Here is a 19,173-nt window from a genome sequence, read left to right as displayed (position 1 = left end):
AATACCAAAGTATACATGGCCTGTGGGGTTACATCTGTTCGTGTGACAGGGAGTCCCTAGAGTATTTGGGGTTGGGACTGTGGGAATGTGATAGACTATCGAATGTTTTATGTCCCAATCAGATTTGATTTAAATGCAGATATCCTTGGGGCACTGTATAAGTTGATGAAAGAAAAAAGTGGTGAACCATAGTATCTGAACAGACAAAGCATGAAATGATGACAAAAACACAAAAGTTATAGTTGAAGTTTTTCCCTTTCCCTCACAATTACCTAGAAAAACAGAAGATCCCAACTCCTCAGAGAGATAGTTATTTGAAAGATTGGTTTGTTCATTAGTCATGTAGAAAAAAAACAAACTGTAACTTCTCAGCCATAATTGGGCAATAGCAAGGAGCACAGGAATGAAAGTCAGAAGGCATGTCCTCTCATATTGCTTCTGTCAACAACTAACTCTGCTTCTGGAGGAAATCTTGAAACCATGACAGCTGGATCTACCACATTGATATTGCTATGTATTAACTGGGCTCTCACTATTACATGGCAATCTTTTCTTTCTTGTTTGGAAATCTGTGGTATTCACTATGTTAGAAAAGAGATACTTCTCATTTAAAAAAAGTGAACTCCTCAACCTATCCCTCCCCATTGCCCTATTCCTTTCTTTTTCATTATACCACCCTCTCTACCTTTTTCCTTTGAAGAGAGGACCTAGCTACTTTTCATAAATTTCATCTTTCCCCTTATCCTACATCTCAAAAACTTTTATCATCATGCCTTATTTTCTTTTTCTTTCCCACAGTTTTGGACAAAGAGATGCCCTATTCTGTTCCTAAAAATTTCATCATTGCTAAAACTGGATGATCTGACAGATATTCTTTGATGTGTCTTCCAGTTTTAAATTTTGATGAATACCTCATTCACTGAAAAAATCATTCTCTTGATCATCTTTTCTATTTGCAAACAAAAATATTAAGTTTAATTTTCTTTTTCTGTTGATTGAAACATGCAATCCAACCTATCGTCCAAAGTTTTAAGTGGTTAGAGGCTTTCCTCCGAGAGATATCTCATATATGTATTTTACTTAACAAATATTTCTTAAGGACTAAAATTACATACCACACTCTTGCAAGTGTAGAATGAAATGTAAGAGAAATTTTGGAGGGAGAATTAATAGAATTTTGACTTGGAATCAAGGAGGGAAGAGAAAGGTTTCAAATATAAATTCAAGATTTCAAGGTTGGAGTATTGGGAATGGTGTTAAAATAGATTAATAGGATCTGGTTTTGTAGAGACAATGAATCAATTTGGTTTTAAATATGTTAAATTTGAGATTTAATTAGGATAGGTAGAAGTAACTAGCAGCCATTTTGAGACAAGTCAGAAGTGTATGATCATAGGTCAAGAGAGAAATGAGGCTTCTAGTTGGAGTCATGCAACATGGGAAGGCTGCAGTTATGTGAATGTTGAGAGGAAGTGGGAATAGGGCAATGGGGAGGGATATGTTGAGGAGTTCACTTTTTTTTTTTAATGAGAAGTATCCCTTTTCCTAAGTCAAAGAAAGTGAGTCAATCAGGAAACACTTACTAAATGTCTGCTTTGTTTCAGGCAGCTAGATGGTGCAGTGAATAGAGGGCCAGACCTGGATTCAGGCAACTCATCTTCAGTTCAAATTTGGCTTCAGATAGTTGTGTGGCTTTGAGCAAGTTACTTATCCCTGTTTATCTCAGTTTCCTCATTTGTAAAATAAGCTGGAACAGGAAATGGCAAACCACTCCATAGCTCTATCAAAAAATCCCAAATAGGGTCAAGAAGAACCTGAGAGGAATAAAATGCTTACCTTACCAAACCACATAATTTGACACCTAATTATACATTTTCTTGCATCATTCACCATTGCATAAGCGTCACTCATTAGTTGAACTTAAAGATTTTAAAGGTTAAGGTCCATATCTTGCTCTTCTAAAGTATCTCCTCAATCTCATCCTGAACACCCAACTCAATACTTACTATACCAAATTCCATAAATATCTGTTGGATAATTAATTAGTGGGGATGGATTGGTGGAACATAGCTTGTAAGGCAGCTATCAATATAGGAGTACTGCATTCTTTTCATTATTTAAAGATCATATGCAATTAACCACTTGATGGACAAAACAAGGCTATATGGAGGATCTGTCATTTTGAAGAATTCTTCATGTGCATTCTTCTTGCTTGGAAATCTGTATTTGCTACATTGGAAAAAAGATTTCCTTTGCCAGCTATTGTCAGCATTTAAATCTTAGAGAGACACTTCAGGTTAAGTGGTTTGCCCAGAATGATGTGACTAGTAGTATCTGAGGCAGAACTTTTATTTATGAGGAGTTATTTCCTTTCAGTGGGGTCTTCTGGATTCTTAATTTAGCCCATTATCATGAATGCAGCTGGTGGTGCAGTGAATAGAATGGTGGACCTGAAGTCATGAAGACATGAATTCAAATGTAGGCTCAAACATTCAGTAGCTCTGTGATTCTGGCCAAGTGATCTAACTTCTACTTGCTCAGTTTTCCCAACTATAAAATAAGAATAATAATCATACCCACTTCCCTGGTTTGCTAGGAGGATCAAATGGGATATTTGTAAAACAAAGCTTAGCACATATTCCTGGCACATAGTAAGTGATATATAAATGCTTATTCTTTTTCTCTTCCCTATTCATTGCACCATATTGTCATCAATTATTTTTTATCCTCATCATAAAACTGAACTAATAGATTGACTGTAACCTATGGATAAAACTATGGCATCTCCCCTTATATTTGTCTAGCCCTCCACATTGTTTTTATTAATACATATAAATTAAATTCTGTAATTAATACCTGTACAAAAATAATCTTTTTTTTTTTTTTTACCAAAGTGATCCTTCCTTCCCAAATCATTATCCTCTTCATTTGAGCAATCTGTTATATAACACCTGAACCCTTAAAGTTTTTTTTTTTTTGATTTGTAAGATTGCTTGTGACACCCAGTGCTTATTAATGGGAATGATACATTTATATTAGAGACTTGATTGCACCCCAGCTTCAGCACAATAAAGCTGTTCTATTTATGTAAATATGGTCTTTATGTGAGTTACAGAATATAAGGCCATTGTGTCATCACAATACACAGACATATACACCTCTGATCCTTTTGAATCTCCCTTCCTGGGCTCATCTGTCTATTTCTATTGTTTACTCTTAAATACGTAATATTTGGGTGTCCTTTCAGCAAGCGAGGATTCATTTCAGACACTAATGAATTTAAAAATATGCTTTTGCCTTGTCCATTTGATATCCAGCCCTGCAATTTGACTTTCAACATTTGTTTCTATCTTGGGCTCCCAGCCTTCTCCTTCCTTTCCCTTTCTTCCCTCCCCTCCCCACCCCCTTTATTATATTTTTTATTGAAGGCTGAGATGAGCCAGTTGCTGCATCATAGGCCCATTACACTTCCTAACAATTCCATTTGCACCTTATTGTTTGTCTTATTGCTGGAAAATTCAGGTGATTCATCATGCCTGAAGAAGCACCTGATCCCAATTCCCCTGATATCATGATCACTATGTGACAGGAATACAGTAGCAGTGGTGGCTTTCAGAGTCTAAGAGGCCAAGGTGATAACTCTTTGGGGACTCTTAGCCTCTCAAGTATTGATGAGTTCCATTTTTGTAACAATGTGATTTTTTTTCTCCCTCCCCCCAACCCCTTCCCTTCTTGCTTCCCTTCAACAGCCCTCTGAGTGTGGAGAAGGGGAAGAAGTTGATCAAGGCTCTGGAATATCTATTGAAGTTGCCCCCTGCCACCATTGTGGATGTCAGGTAGGTACCTGAAGGAGGGGGACATTGTTTGATTGCATCCTTGCATCACACTGCAGTCAGTTTCACAAATCAAAGCATGAGAGAAAAGCCCGGTGCTTTAGTTTTTTTTGTTAATTATATTAAAGAGAATCTGTTTGGTAAAGAGTAAAGAGGAAAATCCCAGTGGTTCAGGGTAAGTTATTTAAATAATAAGTGAAACCTGAGTTTAATTATGAAACATCTGGAATAATCTCCAAAAGGAAAGATAACTCAGCTAAAAGGTATGAAATGAGATGGATGAAAAGACGGCAGCCAGTCACCATTTATTAAAGCCTTTGGGGCTACTCAGCCCTTGACTTGTCACTAGTGAACATATAAAAGATTTGAGCTCATTCTTTTTCTTTAAGAACTTACAAACTATCTAGAAAACAGGGTGTTTACCCAGGAAATGAAGAGGGAAACATGTGTAATGTAAAATTACCCAAGCATATAAGTGCTGAGGGGATTGTGAATAGGAAAGGGAGAAAGAAGAATCATGAGAAATCAATTGTGGGAGGCTTCTTAGAGAATCTGAAGTTTGAAAGAAGTTCTAAAAGGATGGACTCAAAGAGTCATATGAACACATAGAAGCATATCAAAGATGAATTAGTCTCATGCATATCTTACTGATGAAGAAACCTGAGAATCCCAGTGGCTTAATGCCATAGTCAAATTCACAACGGCAATAAAGGGCAAAACTGGAATTCAAATTCAATTTATCTAACTGACAGAAATATGACTTGAATATAAATCTTCTATTTTTGAATGCAGTTCTTTTTCTCCCTCTCTTCCATTTTTCCAGTCTCTCCCCTCCTCTTTAACTCTCTGCTCTTCTCTTCTCTCTTCCCTTCTTCTCTCCTATTTCTCTTCTTCTTCTATTTCTCTCTATGTCTTTGTTGCTCCTCTTTTCTCTGCTCTGCTTTCTTCTCCTTCCTTTCTCCTTTCCTTGTTTTCTTCCTCCATATCTCTCTGACTCTATCTCTCTCCCTTTTGTACTTCAGCTTATAGAAGGTCAGATCTTAGAAAATGGATGACTATGAAGGAATAGAGCATATGAAACTACCCTCTATGACTTACATCTAGATTTTATCTTCATCATTAGCCCCAAGAAAGAGAATGGGCTAAATAGTCCCTAAGGTGCTTTCCAGCTTTAGAGCTAGTATCTCTAAGATCTTCATCAATATGTTCTTTCTATGATTTCATGCTTTTAATGCTCCTAGATGTGGCTTTGTCATACTCTTGTATGCTTCCTTTTTTTTTTAAAGGACACAATCAAAGAATGATGCTTCCAGATTATTAGCCCAAGTGACATCATGGCAGAGAAATGAGACTTGCCTACTTTCTGGGTTTATTATGGCTATTATCATGGCTATATAAGTGGTCAGAGAATCACATTCTCCTCTTGTACTTGGTCATTCATTCTCTCTAAGCTGGACTCCTTTGGAAATATTTCACTTTTTCAGACCATGTATTTAACTACTATAAAAACAAATTCTTTCCTAAGAACAGGAACTGAATTCCTGAATAACTGAACTAATACAGTTCTTTAAGGCTCCTGAATCTAAATTTGAGGCAGAAGACTACTTCAGTAATCTTGTTTAGTAGGGGTTAAAGTAAGACATATTTTCTCTCAAAAACTGGAATAAAGAAGAGATTATCTTGCCAAAAATGGGTCTAAGAATGTGACTTCTCTTTCCCAGAATTATGGAAGGATTAGTTCTGTGGCCACTTAAATCTCTAAGTATATATTTCTACATGCCAGTTATAACTCATTAAGCTTTTATTGACCACTTTCTATGTGTACTGAGAGTCAGTATATCACAGTTCTTCTCAAGCTGGCCTTGAAGTCAGAAGGCCTGGATTCAAGTTCTGTACTCATACTTTGTAACTGCTCAACAAAAGACAAGCCACTTGACCTTTTAATGGTAATTTTCCAATTTTGTAATTATTTCCTCCCATAGGTGGTCCTCATAAAGGACTTTAGAAAACAGCAAATGCCTAGTGAAAAAAAAATCGTCCTGAGTCTTGCTCTCTTACCATCTGGCTTTTTTTAATGGACCTTTTATGAATGAGTATTCCTCATAATGAGATTTTGTGGGTTTGTGCATATGGGAATTTTCTGAGAGGCAAGAGGGAGTTCTTGAACAGCTAACCTTGTGCCAAAATGGATCATAGTGTTACACTGATTTTTTATGCAATAGTAATGACTATAGCTGTTGTAATGATTCCCTGATGACTTACTGGATATTGATAATGTCATCAATATAATTTTTAGGCATGGCAGATCTAAATATATTCTGAAAATTGTTATTATTGCATCTTTTGATCTTCAGATGATGTTTTAATTTGACTTTGTTTTGGAAAAAGGGGGTGTGTCATGAAAAAAGTCCACTTAAGTATCCAGATTGCTGTATATTTACTGAAGGATTTTATCTATTACCATCCCTTTAGACACAATTATAAGAGATGTTCCTTTTTGTAAATGAATTCTCCTTCGAATTGAAATATGTAACAAAAAATGAATATGCTTTTCTCATTAGAAAACTGAAAGCAACCCAACATTAGTGATATTGTTGATAGATTTTATGATTTAGTTAAACTTATCATATTAATCCTTTATGAGTAGTCCTGTATTCATGTCCTTTTTTGCTTTTACATGGAATTGTCATGTTTGAAACATGACAAGTCTCTAATTCTTCACTGGCATTTTTTTCTTTCTCAACAAAAGTATTTACTCTCTTCCTCATTCTACTGAATTTCCACTTAATTTACTAGCTCCAGTAAAATTCTATTTATCCACAATGCAAAGAATAGGAAGTTGAAGTTATCCCATGTCTTATGCTTTTATCAAAACAAAACAGAACAAACAAAAATCCAGAAAAATTTCAAAATGCTGGTATTGGGAACCTTTTTTTTTTTTTTTTTTTAAGAAGCAACTCTCCGATTACATCATGAGGTCAGTAAAGATCCAATTACTGACACCTTTTACATCTACAGATTGTATCATGATAATTGGTATTCAGGGTGATGACTCCTACTCCTCCCAGGAATCCTGTGAAGTGTGAAGTGTCTTCTCATTTACTTCCCAGTTGGACCCCTTTAACTATGCCGGGTCTTGGCAGCCTCACGCCTGAAGAAGTCATCACTGTGAGTCTAGTTGGACCAAGAAAGTCTAATGAACAATGAAGGATTGAAGAATAACAAGAGGTATTGGACAAAAGCACAGATATTAGAGGAGGGTGCATAAATACCATGATCCCATGGAAGGGATTAAGATCAACAATATGGGAAACATGCACAAGCAGGGAGAAGTAATAATCATTCACACTGTGTTTTGAGGTTTTCAGAAAATTTTCTTTACTATAACTTTGTGAGCCAGGCAGGCCCCAGATTTCTAAGTAGTTAGCCCAAGTCTAAGGTTAATGAAGATTAACATAGCATGAAGAAATAGTTAAAAGTCAGTCAGCTAGTACTTATTCACTATATGGCAGCTTATACCATGCTAAGTATTGGAATACAAGGAAAGGATTCAAAAATAGTCCTTGGATTTTTCCCACAATGAGATGATTCAAGGCACTTCCAATAGACTTATGATGGAAAGAGCCATCCACATATAGAATGAGAACTATAGAGACTAATGTAGATCAAAGCATAGGATTTTCATCTTTTGTTGTTGTTGTTGTTGTTGTTTGCTTGCTTCTTTTTTTTTCTTTCTTGTTTTTTCCCTTTTGATCTGTTTTTTCTGGTGCACCATGATGAATATGGAAATATGTTTAGATGAATTGCACATGTTCAACCTATATTGGATTGCTTGCTGTCTAGGGAAGAAGGGAGGAGAGAAGGAAGGAGAAAAATTTGGAACATAAGATTTTACAAACTATCTTTCTATGTATTTGGAAAAATGATAAAAAAAATATTAAAATAAAACAAGAACAAAAAAATTAGTCCTTGATCCCAAGGATTTCAAATTCTAATGAGGAAATGAACATACAAAGAAGCATGTAGAAAATTGTACAAATGGAAGGTAATTTTATAGGAAAGGCACCAAGAGCCAGAGAAGGGAAGCTGGGAATGGTGATGGCAAAATCTCTTCAGAAAAATTTGTATTGAATCTTAAAGAAAAACAGGAAGGCTAGGAGTCAGAGGAGAGGAAGAAGAGCAAGGGAACAGAATAGCCAAGTAAATGTATGGAGTCAAGAAATGGAGTGTTCTAGGAGAGCAACATCTTGTAGAAGAATGTAGCTAAATCATAAAGTGTGAAGTGGAATAAACTGTAAGAACAAGAGAAAGATAAGAGGCTAAATAACTATATGGAATTAGTCTCAGGAAATTAGACAGTACAGTTCCATAGCAATAGGACTCAAGAAACCAGGTATGAAGAAACTCTATAATAATGGTTGAAATGTTTATCAGAGATAGGGATAAGCAGGTCAAGATGAAGTGCAATAGCCAAAGAATTACCAATTATCTTGTTTTGTGCACTGATTTAATTTTTTTTTTTGTCTAGTGTGGATAGTACTAGGTAGGTTTACTCACAATCAGTGTGACATAATAGTTTTTAGATATTCTTGATGACAACAGATTTGGAGAGTATTTGGGGGCATGCTAATGCCAGATCAGCCATTCTCCTTGCTTTGAGATGAACACAATATGCATCTCTGTCTCTGATATTAGGTTTGTTCTTTTTCTGAACTCATTTCTCTTCTCTTCCTTAGAATACCCATTTACCTCTTTATTTTTAATACGAATTATTCATCCTCAGGGTCCTTTTCCTTGCAAATCAATCTTATTCAACCCTTGGATTAACCCAAATGATCAATCTAAACTGACAAACATTTATCAAATTGTAGTCCCCATCTTTAGGAAAATTTACATTCTACTGGAGGGATTTATATTTATCTTCTTTCTTGAATTCTTATAGTATATATTGTATTTTGTATTTAATAATTATTACTTCAATATCAATACACATTTGTTCATGAATTTAAAATCATTTATTAAATGCTTATGAGATGTCAAACATTGTGCTAATCACCATAGATACAATTACAAAATCATCAAAGACAGTCCCTGCCTTCATGGATCTTGCATTCCAATACAAGGAGACAACATACATTACATATATACACATAAATCTGTACACATACATACATGAACACCTGTATATACATATAAATACATAATGCACATATTATGTATGCATGCATGTATATATGTACATACATACCAGATGAAAATATTTTATCTCCAAAAATTAAACTGATAGTGAGCATATATATACACTGTATATGTTTATAACTTTGTCAGATTGACATAAACCAATGTTCATATCTATTCTGTTATGGTTCCAGTGCCTAGTTTGTACAAGGCACTGCTTTAAATGTTATGGGGTATACAAAAAAAGGACAAGGATATCCTAACTCTCAAGTAATCTACAACCTTATTGGTATAATATGAACACAAATAAAGCTAATATAATTGACAAGTTTACAAAAATGTGACATAAATATGAAAAAGCATGTTGGGACCAACCAGATTGTAGGAGATTTGGATGCAAGTATATGAGGTTTGGATTTCATTCAAGGGACAGCAGGGAGTTGTAAATGTTTTTTGAGCAGAAGGGTGAAGGACAGTCAACAAAAGAAAGATTAATCTGGTTAAGGTCATCCTTTACCAGATTGTAGAGAGCCTTGAGACAGAGAGACAAAGTAGGATATACTGGACCAGGTAAATGGTAAAAAGAGTCCAAACTAGTTAATGACCAGAGAAAAAGAAATATTGCAAAAGTGGAATCAAGAGAATGTGGCAACAGATTGTGTGGTGGTTGGAGGTGGGATGCATTGAGGGAGGGAGGCGGGGATTAAGAAGTCTTTTCAGAGGGCTTAGAGGAAGATAGGAAAGTAATACATCCATAGAAATAGGAAAGTTTGGACAATATAATCCATGTTCTAGCTAAACTGACTGATTTAATAATATATTCATTCACTCATCATTCTGTCTCCTTCCTCTGAACTTTTGTAAAACTGTCACCCAAGCCAACAATGCATACCCTTCTTACCTCTGCTTCCCAGATCCCTAACTTTTGTCCTGGCTCATTTCTCATTTACCATAGAAAGCCTTTCCTTTTTTTTATTTTATTTTATTTTTTATTTAATAGCCTTTTATTTACAGGATATATACATGGGTAACTTTACAGCATTAACAATTGCCAAACCTCTTGTTCCAATTTTTCACCTCTTACCCCCCCCACCCCCTCCCCTAGATGGCAGGATGACCAGTAGATGTTAAATATATTAAAATATAAATTAGATACACAATAAGTATACATGACCAAAACGTTATTTTGCTGTACAAAAAGAATCAGAATCTGAAATATTGTACAATTAGCTTGTGAAGGAAATAAAAAATGCAGGTGTGCATAAATATAGGGATTGGGAATTCAATGTAATGGTTTTTAGTCATCTCCCAGAGTTCTTTTTCTGGGCATAGCTGGTTCAGTTCATTACTGCTCCATTAGAAATGATTTGGTTGATCTCGTTGCTGAGGATGGCCTGATCCATCAGAACTGGTCATCATCTAGTATTGTTGTTGAAGTATATAATGATCTCCTGGTCCTGCTCATTTCACTCAGCATCAGTTCGTGTAAGTCTCTCCAGGCCTTTCTGAAATCATCCTGTTGGTCATTTCTTACAGAACAGTAATATTCCATAATATTCATATACCACAATTTATTCAGCCATTCTCCAACTGATGGACATCCATTCAGTTTCCTGAATGGATTCAGTTCATTCTAGCCACTACAAAAAGGGCTGCCACAAACATTCGTGCACATACAGGTCCCTTTCCCTTCTTTATAATCTCTTTGGGATATAATCCCAGTAGTAACACTGCTCAATCAAAGGGTATGCACAGTTTGATAACTTTTTGAGCATAGTTCCAAACTACTCTCCAAAATGGTTGGATTCGTAGAAAGCCTTTCCTGATCCTTCCAGTTAAAAATGTTCTTTCCCTCCTTATATAGACATGTGCTTATTTATCTTTTATATGTTTTATTTTCCTCCCACAACTTCCCAGGCAGAACATAAGCTCAGGGGTAGAGGGTTTTTTTGTTTTTTGTTTTGTTTTTTTTTTTGTCTTTACATCCCAGTGGCTTCTACATAATAGGGCCATAATTGGCTTGAACTGGAATTCAGAATACCATATTTAATAGTTTAGTGGCACTACCCTATATTTAAGCATTTTGTGTGGCACAGTAGATCAGAGGCTATTGATTATTTTCATTTTAGCATTTATATAGTATACTTGTACAAAGATGTTTATGTAGATGGGGGGCACTTGATCCAGGATCTTGTTTATATCTGCCACTTAATAAATGTTTGTTGGCTCGCTGACTGACGACTAATCTCTATTACTTACCAATGCTTTGACCCTATACTAACAATTGATAACTTTACATTTTATCATCAATCTTTTTGGAACCTATGGCCCCTTTTTTCAGAATAATGTTTTTAAATGACTAAAATAAAATACATAAGATTACAAAGGCAATCTATTATATTATATATAGTTATTCAAAAATATTAAAAAGCAAATTGATGGACCCCAGGTTAAGAATGTCACCCTAGACAAATGTGACTTTGGGTTGCTCTGACTCACTAGTGGAACCTACCTGAAGAATTGGTGTGAGGTTCTAGTAACATGTAAATAAATATCTGCATATGCAAATATGTATACACACACACATATATATATATATATATGTATACACAGTCTCTAAATGTATTACTTATCTGCATGTATGTATGTAATACAAAACATATATACACATATATGTGCATGTATATATAGATATGTGTGCTTTTATCTACATGAATGTATTCTAAATATGATTGCATATTGAAAAGATTATGTATAGTATTTATAAACTTTAAAGTATTACATAAATATCAATTATTATTATTGTTATCATAACATTAGTCCTTGTGTATTGAGCCCCTGCCATGTGCACAGTACCGTGGCAAGTACAGTTTGTCAATCAGCAATGGATAGGATATCACCCCTGACCACCCGCTGCTTACCATCTGTCTTTACATTTGTATATAATTTATTTCTAACTATATAATCCCTTCCTGGAAACCAAGGATCAGGCCAAATATTTCTTTCGCATCCTTCTGAGAATTTAGAACATAGCAATTGCTAACTAAATACTTAATGAATGAAGAGAGAAGAGCAGTATCCCCTCTGATCCAGTCTTCAAGGTAACCATCAATGAGAGGATTGTATTCCGGGGTAAGCGATTATGGATCAACTTTGGGCCCAGAATGGAATAACACACTGTACATGAGTAAGGTTAATTAAGCCTCATCCTTGTCCTTGCTCTGGAAACTCTGTTCACAGCTCCATCTCACCCTCTTAATCTGGCTAGCGGTTACTATGGAGGAAAAAAGTCAATCACTCACTCCAGATGTCTCATCAAAGTCAAGAGAAAATCAATACCTGGCCACCTCACAGCCCCACCCTTTACCTCCAAACATCACGTTTCCTATAAAAGAGGCCTTAATTAAAAATAAGGACTTTGTGAGTATCAATTGAATTGAACAAAAACCTAAGTTATCCATCAAGGAACAGCCCAGAACCACTTTGGGGATGACTAAACATATTCAGATGATATTACTGCCTAAAAACACTAGACAGTAAAGGAAAAAATAAACAGAATTGGTTTTGAATAAAACCTCCTCAGCTCTTCAGGAGCAGTAATACCTAATTTTCATTTCATTGCTGTGGAACAAACCCCACTGTGGTGATTTTACAGTAGACAGAATTCAGTGATTTAAGTATGTGGGTGACCTTTATGCTGTTTGCTGTTCATCTTGGGATGGCCTTAGCCCTCCCCACTGCCCTTCTATATGCCTTGGTTTCCCTCATAATGATTCAGTTGTTTTTCAGTTGTGAGAACTGGAGCTGAATAACATTATATACTCCTACATGCAGGTCACAGCACAGTCGTGTGCAAAGGAGACCCATTTAGGGACAGTTTTAACTCTTTAGAGGCTGGAAAAATTTTCAGGTAGAAGGCCAGGATATAGAATGAATATTCACATTAGGCTCTAAGATGGTCTTAGGAAGTGGGCTTAGCAGTAAAAGATAGCAATGTTATGAGGTTTTTACAGAGCTAGACCCAGGGCAGGAAATTAGAAAGTGAGCAAAATCGGTCTTTATGATTGTCCCATGTCTCCTTTCAGAAACTTCCTTTCTTGTTTTATTTTCTTCCGATGTCCTCCACTTCCAGAATCCTCACCCATGCACCATTGCCTGTTCAGGGCCTCCTTTAACTCTGTTCAGTCCATCCCCTCTTCTCACTTTTAAGGAATAGTGACTATTCTGGATACCATGGCAAAAAAGTAGGGGAGCTACTTTGGAGGAAGTCGGGGCCATTAATCACACATCCTCATTTTCTTTTCCTCCTCCTATCTTTCATCCCAACCACTCATTTCTCTATTTTAGTCCTTTTTCCATTTCCTAAAGATTAATTTGGAATACAGACTTGACCGGTGTTTCTCAAGTTGTTGAGCAGATTTTACTGCTGTTTACAGTGGTGATTCCTGATAATCCTTCATAAGAGTTAAACCCTGAACTTTCCAAATGAAACAGCCGTGAGCCTGATCTTCGAGTCTTAAACACTTTGATCATATTTTACCCATGATTATTAACCTTCAGTAGCTCCCTCTTTCCTGTAAAGTAAGAAAAATAAAGTCCACAATCAGCCTTTCAAGGCCTTTGATAATAACCTAACTCATCCCTTTTACATTAACCAAGCTGACCTCATTAGCTCACTGCATATGCCATGTATTTAGATCCCTGTGCCTTGCTGCTTTCATTTATTTTGATTTTCTTGTCCTCTCTACTTTCCTTCCCTTATTAAGCCTGGCCTTCAAGATACACATTAAGCAGGGAATGATGACTCATGCTTGTAATGTCTGCTACCAGGAAGGCTGAGGTTAAAAGATCACTTTAGTTTGGAAGAGCTGAGCTGTCACTCAAGGGACTGCACTAAGCCTAGCTCCAATATGACAAACTCTTCGGAAAAGGGGGCCCCAAGGTTGTTAGAATGGTAAACTGGTCCAGATCATAATTTGGGGGCCATGAACACCTGCTATACCTCCAGCCTTGGCAAGATATGGAAAGCCACTCTCAAAAAGAAAAAAAAAAGACCATGAAGTCTCATGTGCTCTAGCTTCCGTGGGGCTTTTCCTGTCTAAATCCCTTATTTTCAACGACCTTCATCAACTTAGTATTCTAGTCTGTGCTGCTTTCTCCCCCTCAGTTTGTTGTGTTTAAATTTTAGCCCAGTGGTCCTCAAAGTGTAGTCCAAAGAATTGTTGGGGTCTCTGAAACCCTTTCAGAGGGTCTACAAATTCAAAATTATTTTTTATTTCTAATATACTAAATAGCTATAAATATAACCCATGTGAACAAAAACTCTTTGAACAGATCCTTGATAGTTTTTTTTTTTAACAACATGAAGATACTGAGAACAAAAGTTTGAGAACCACTGCTTTAGCCCATGAAGGATAGGGAAAATGGATTAGATTTTCAAGTGCATCTACATCATCTCTTAATCTGCAGAACACATAGGAGGAATTCTGTAAATACTTGATTCATCAACTGATTCACAGAAAGCATTTCATGCTTCCTGTTCCAAGGAATGTTAGATAATATAAATAGTAGTTTGAGAGTCAAGCCCAGAATCAAGAACACTCATTTTCCTAAATTCAAATCCAGTCTCAGATACTTACTAGCTGTGTGACTCTGGGCAAGTCACTTAACTCTGTTTCAGTTCTGAAAAATGAGCCGAAGAAGGACATCACAAACCACTCCACTATCTTTGCTAAGAAAATCTAAGATGGGATCCCAAAGAATCAGTGTTTACTGAAACAACTGAACAACAATAAACCTAGAGTGAGAATGATCAGCAACATCAGGATCCTTGTAAAACTACATCATCGTTTGAGTCGGGGGGGAGCCAACGTGGTAGCTGCCACTTTTAGGTGCTGCCCACATTTTTATGGAAGTGCTAGTTACGCTTAATCTGTTTTGTTAATGGTTATGTAGCTGTCAAATAAATTCCATTATTTCTTATTACATCATTAGATACCATTAAAAGGACATTAGCATGCTGATGTAATTATGCCAACAGACGTAAAATGACTACAGTTATGATTTTATAATCTAATTATAGGTGTCCACAGCTACTGCTGATTGATTGTGGAATTGGGGTAGGCTATATCTCATTCAGGTGAGCCATGCTACCAGGATGAACAATTTTTAAAATTTACTTTCTCCTCCCTGAACAACATGGATTCTAGAGCTGTTTGGAACAACAATGCCTAGACTGCTCCCATCTATATTTCAGCCTGAGCTTCTAAATCAGCCACATAAAGTATTGGATCAGCTAAGGGCATTATTGGGAGGACAGTCTAATTCTGTGATCAATCTTCATGTGTTTTCATGATGCAAGAAGCGGTTTAGCTTCGCATCTATGTGATTTACTGAATTGATGAATACAGTGTTCTCTGGTCTCACAATGGTTACTAAAAAGCAGCGATGGGAATTTACCACACTGACACTTTTCATTAGGATCCCATAAATGCAAGAATAGAAAAGGAGAGCCTTGGACTGGTATCCCAGGTAAAGTTGTATTTTATTTTCAGGAATGGAGGATTTGGGTCAGGAAAATACCGGAAGATCGACAAATCCAACTCCTCTCATTTGAAAAGTGAGGAAACTGAGACCCATAAAAAATAAAGTGGTTTACCCTAGTTTACCTAGATATAAGTAGCAAGCACAGTGAGGATTTTAAACAAGGGACTCTGACTCCAATTCCACTACTCTTTGTACCCTACCATTTTGCCTCATTGACTACTGATCGATGCTAATGTTAGCCCGGCTGGTGTTAGTGTCAGGGAGGATCTTAGAAGTCACTTAGTTTTATCTAGACCTATACAAGAACCCTCTCAACAAAATCTTCAATCACTGGTTTAAAATCACTTGTGAGAGGCTACCTTCTATCTTCTTGTTAGGTCATTTTGTATTTAAATTCAACTCTTCATGATCCCATTTGGGGTTTTCTTGTCAAAGATATTGGACATGTCATTTTCTTTTGATTAGCATTTTACAGATGAGAAAACTGAGCCAAAGAAGGATGAGTTATTTGCCCAAGGTCACAAAGCTATAAATGTCTGATTGCTGTTTTGAACTCAGGAAGATGAATGAGTCTTTCTAACTTCAGGTCCAGCCCTGCATCTACTGCAACAATTAGTTGCTATGTGTGTTTCTACTGGGCTTATATCCCAAAGAGATATTAAAGAAGGGAAAGGGACCCACATGTGCAGAAATGTTTGTGGCAGTCCTTTTGATAGTGGTTAGAAACTGGAAATTGAATGGATGCCCACAAATTGGAGAATGGCTGAATAAATTATGGTATGTGAATGTTATGGAATATTATTGTTCTGTAAGAAATGACCAGCAGGATGAATACAGAGAGGCTTAGAGAGACACATGAACTGATGCTAAGTGAAATGAGCAGAATCAGGAGATCATTATACACTTCAACAACAATATTATATGATGATAAATTCTGATGGACGTGTCCCTCTTCAACAACAAGAGAATCCAAATCAGTTCCAATTGATCAGTGATGAACAGAACTAGCTACACCCAGAGAAAGAACATTGGGAAATGAGTGTGGATCACAACATAACATTTTCACTCTTTCTGTTACTGTTTGCTTGCATTTTTGTTTTTTCTTCTCAGGTCATTTTTATCTTCTTTCTAAATCCAGTCTTTCTTGTGCAACAAGACAACTGTATAAATATGTATACATATGTTGCATTTAACATATACCTTAATATATTTAAGATGTATGGGACTACTTGCATGGAGTGGGGTGGAGGGAAGGAGGGGAAAAGTTGAAACAAAAGTTTTTGCAAGGATCAATGTTGAAAAATTACCCATGCATATGTTATGTATATAAAAAGCTATAATTAAAAAAACAATTAGTTTCTATGTTATCTTCTTAGGTTATCTATTACAGTTATCCTTTTCATATTGCAACTTTTCCCATAGTACTTTCATTATATCATAAATTGGCATAAGAAATTAAATGGAATTTTGGGAAGTTTTCAGGAAACCCAGGTGACACACTCAGTCCAGTAGACCATACATAGCCTATGACCTAATACTTAACCCCAGTTTTACATACAATAAGGTACTATAAATACCATGTAAGAGAAAAAAAGAAAATCTCAGACTTCTTCTCTGGTATGGAGGAAAGGTCAGAAAATTTTATATGAAATTTCCAGATCACAGGGGTAACTATTCCCCTAACCCCCATGTAATAGAAAGGATAACTGCATAAGGTTGAACAAATCAGTTAGAACAGGTTTTGGTTTTTGAGCCCAAATATGCCTCTCTATTACTTTTATTCATTGTTTATAGTTTTATTCTCTGGAGTCAAGCAACACAAGTGTAACTGTCCTTTGACTTGAGAAGCTTTTAAATACTTGACAAGAACTGTCATGATTTCATAAGCCTTCTCTTTTCCAAGATAAATGTCCTCATTGCCTTGAGCTGTTCTTTACATGGCATTTTCTCTTTCTCAGTATCTGTGTCTTACTCTCATTTGGATGTATTCCATCTTATTTGTATCTTTACTGAAAAGTGGTTCTAGCACTGATCATGGGAATCAAATCCTATTCTGACACCTCCCTTTTCTTAATGCCATTGAGGACATTAAGTTACTTAATTTTTTTGACTGTCAAGTTATTACATTGACTCATATACAGAGGAATACAGAGGAATCAATACAGAATCAATACAGGAATTGACTCTGTATTGACTTTAACACAAGTATAAAATTTTACATATATCACTTTTAAGTTTGAAATTATTCTTTTTAACCCATTGATCCAAACTCTGTCATCTCCCATTTCAGTACTTTAATTAATCCAGCGTTAATTTGATTTCATGTCATCTGAAAATTTTATAAGTAGGTTTTTTGGGCCTTTTGTTAAATAAATATTCGATTTTATTAGGACAAAATATTACTGAATCAAAAGTAGGTCCCAAAGGCACTTCATTAGAGACCTCTTGCCAAGGTGATATTGAGATCCATGAAACTATTCACTGGGATTATAGTTTTAGGAGATGGAAGAACTCTTGGAGGCCATGCCATTCTTTCATTATAGACATGAAGAAACTGACTCAAAAGTCAATAGTTTTTACATTGTGGGACTTTGAAGATTGGCAAGCTCAAGTCTACTTATAATTAACATATCAAAGTAAATCACTGGTTATATTAAGTAAAATCCTATGCCTTGTCCTGTGTAATTGTGCTTACACAAATTGCTTATTAAACACAAAAGAGTTGATATTTATTAAACACATTTTAATTGGATTGGTTATAAGTACCAATGCTTTACACTGCAAATCTCTTTTTGTAGCAAAATGCCATAATTTAATAAGTTTGAATTGTTAAGACAAACCCTATAGGGGCTGATTATTTCTTTATAAGTCCTGTACCTGATTTGAGATAATTACACTAGGTGAATGGTTCTTCTTAATAATTAACTGCCTAGAACAAATAATTAGACTTTCTATATATGGGGCTAGCTGTGATTGCATGAATAAACACCTCTTTTTCAAAATTATCTCAGCATTTAATAACTTACTATTAAAAATTCTACAAAGTGAAATAAAAATGACAGTAAGAATTAAAGAAATGTGAAAACTGAGGAACAAATATAGTCACTTAGCCATCAGATTCTAATTGTTGTCTCTTACTGGTACACTTAACTCTTACTTTCCTTGTTAGTGTTTAGCAGAAAACAATTTTGACTCACCTTGAATCTTTTCCTATGGTCAGACATGATCCAGGTCTTACTTCATTTCAGCAAGCTTTCAGAGTTCAGTACTTCTTTTCATTAAGAGGTTGCTGCAGGCAATCCTCTAACAGGGGAAAATTCATGTAAACCCAGGGAAGTCTGAAGAGATTGTCATTTCCTGACAAGCTCAAAAAGTCTGTAATAGAAGCAAAATATTTAGTTCAAAGAAATGACTGAATCTTCTAATAGAAATGTAAATCTTATCCTACTTTCACTAAACAAGTATTTATTAAGCACCTACATTGTGTCAGGTACTATGACAAGCACAGAGTTTATTATTAATTATTATTATTATTTCTTACTTTTCTTATGATATTTGCATGTCACTGTAGTATATATATATATATATACACATAGATATGAACCTGCGATTTCAT

The 19,173-nt window shown here is 35.7% G+C and overlaps 1 protein-coding gene and 1 long non-coding RNA gene across 5 annotated transcripts in view; one reads left to right on the top strand and one right to left on the bottom strand.

Moving 5' to 3' along the window:
- Positions 1-19,173, top strand: part of PTPRN2 (protein tyrosine phosphatase receptor type N2) — a 1,447,381-nt gene that overhangs the window by 662,423 nt on the left and 765,785 nt on the right. Inside the window, exon 10 of the mRNA XM_031937732.1 lies at positions 3,750-3,836. Within this exon, the coding sequence (XP_031793592.1) occupies positions 3,750-3,836 (87 nt within the window). The remainder of the gene's footprint in view (positions 1-3,749; positions 3,837-19,173) is intronic.
- LOC116419191 overlaps positions 1-19,173 on the bottom strand; it is a 49,551-nt gene that overhangs the window by 8,828 nt on the left and 21,550 nt on the right. For 3 of the 4 annotated variants that reach the window (XR_004229435.1, XR_004229437.1, XR_004229436.1), the window contains 2 exons: positions 18,755-18,932; positions 13,049-13,585 (listed from right to left, as the gene is read on the bottom strand). This is a non-coding gene — a long non-coding RNA (uncharacterized LOC116419191). Of the gene's footprint in view, positions 1-13,048; positions 13,586-18,754; positions 18,933-19,173 lie in introns of those variants that run through there. The other variant, XR_004229438.1, reaches the window with a different exon arrangement.

This window comes from Sarcophilus harrisii, chromosome 5 (assembly GCF_902635505.1).
Source record: "Sarcophilus harrisii chromosome 5, mSarHar1.11, whole genome shotgun sequence".
NCBI lineage: Eukaryota > Metazoa > Chordata > Mammalia > Dasyuromorphia > Dasyuridae > Sarcophilus > Sarcophilus harrisii.
The sequence above is the reverse complement of the archived record's forward strand: the minus strand, read 5'-3'. Positions and strand labels throughout refer to the sequence as shown.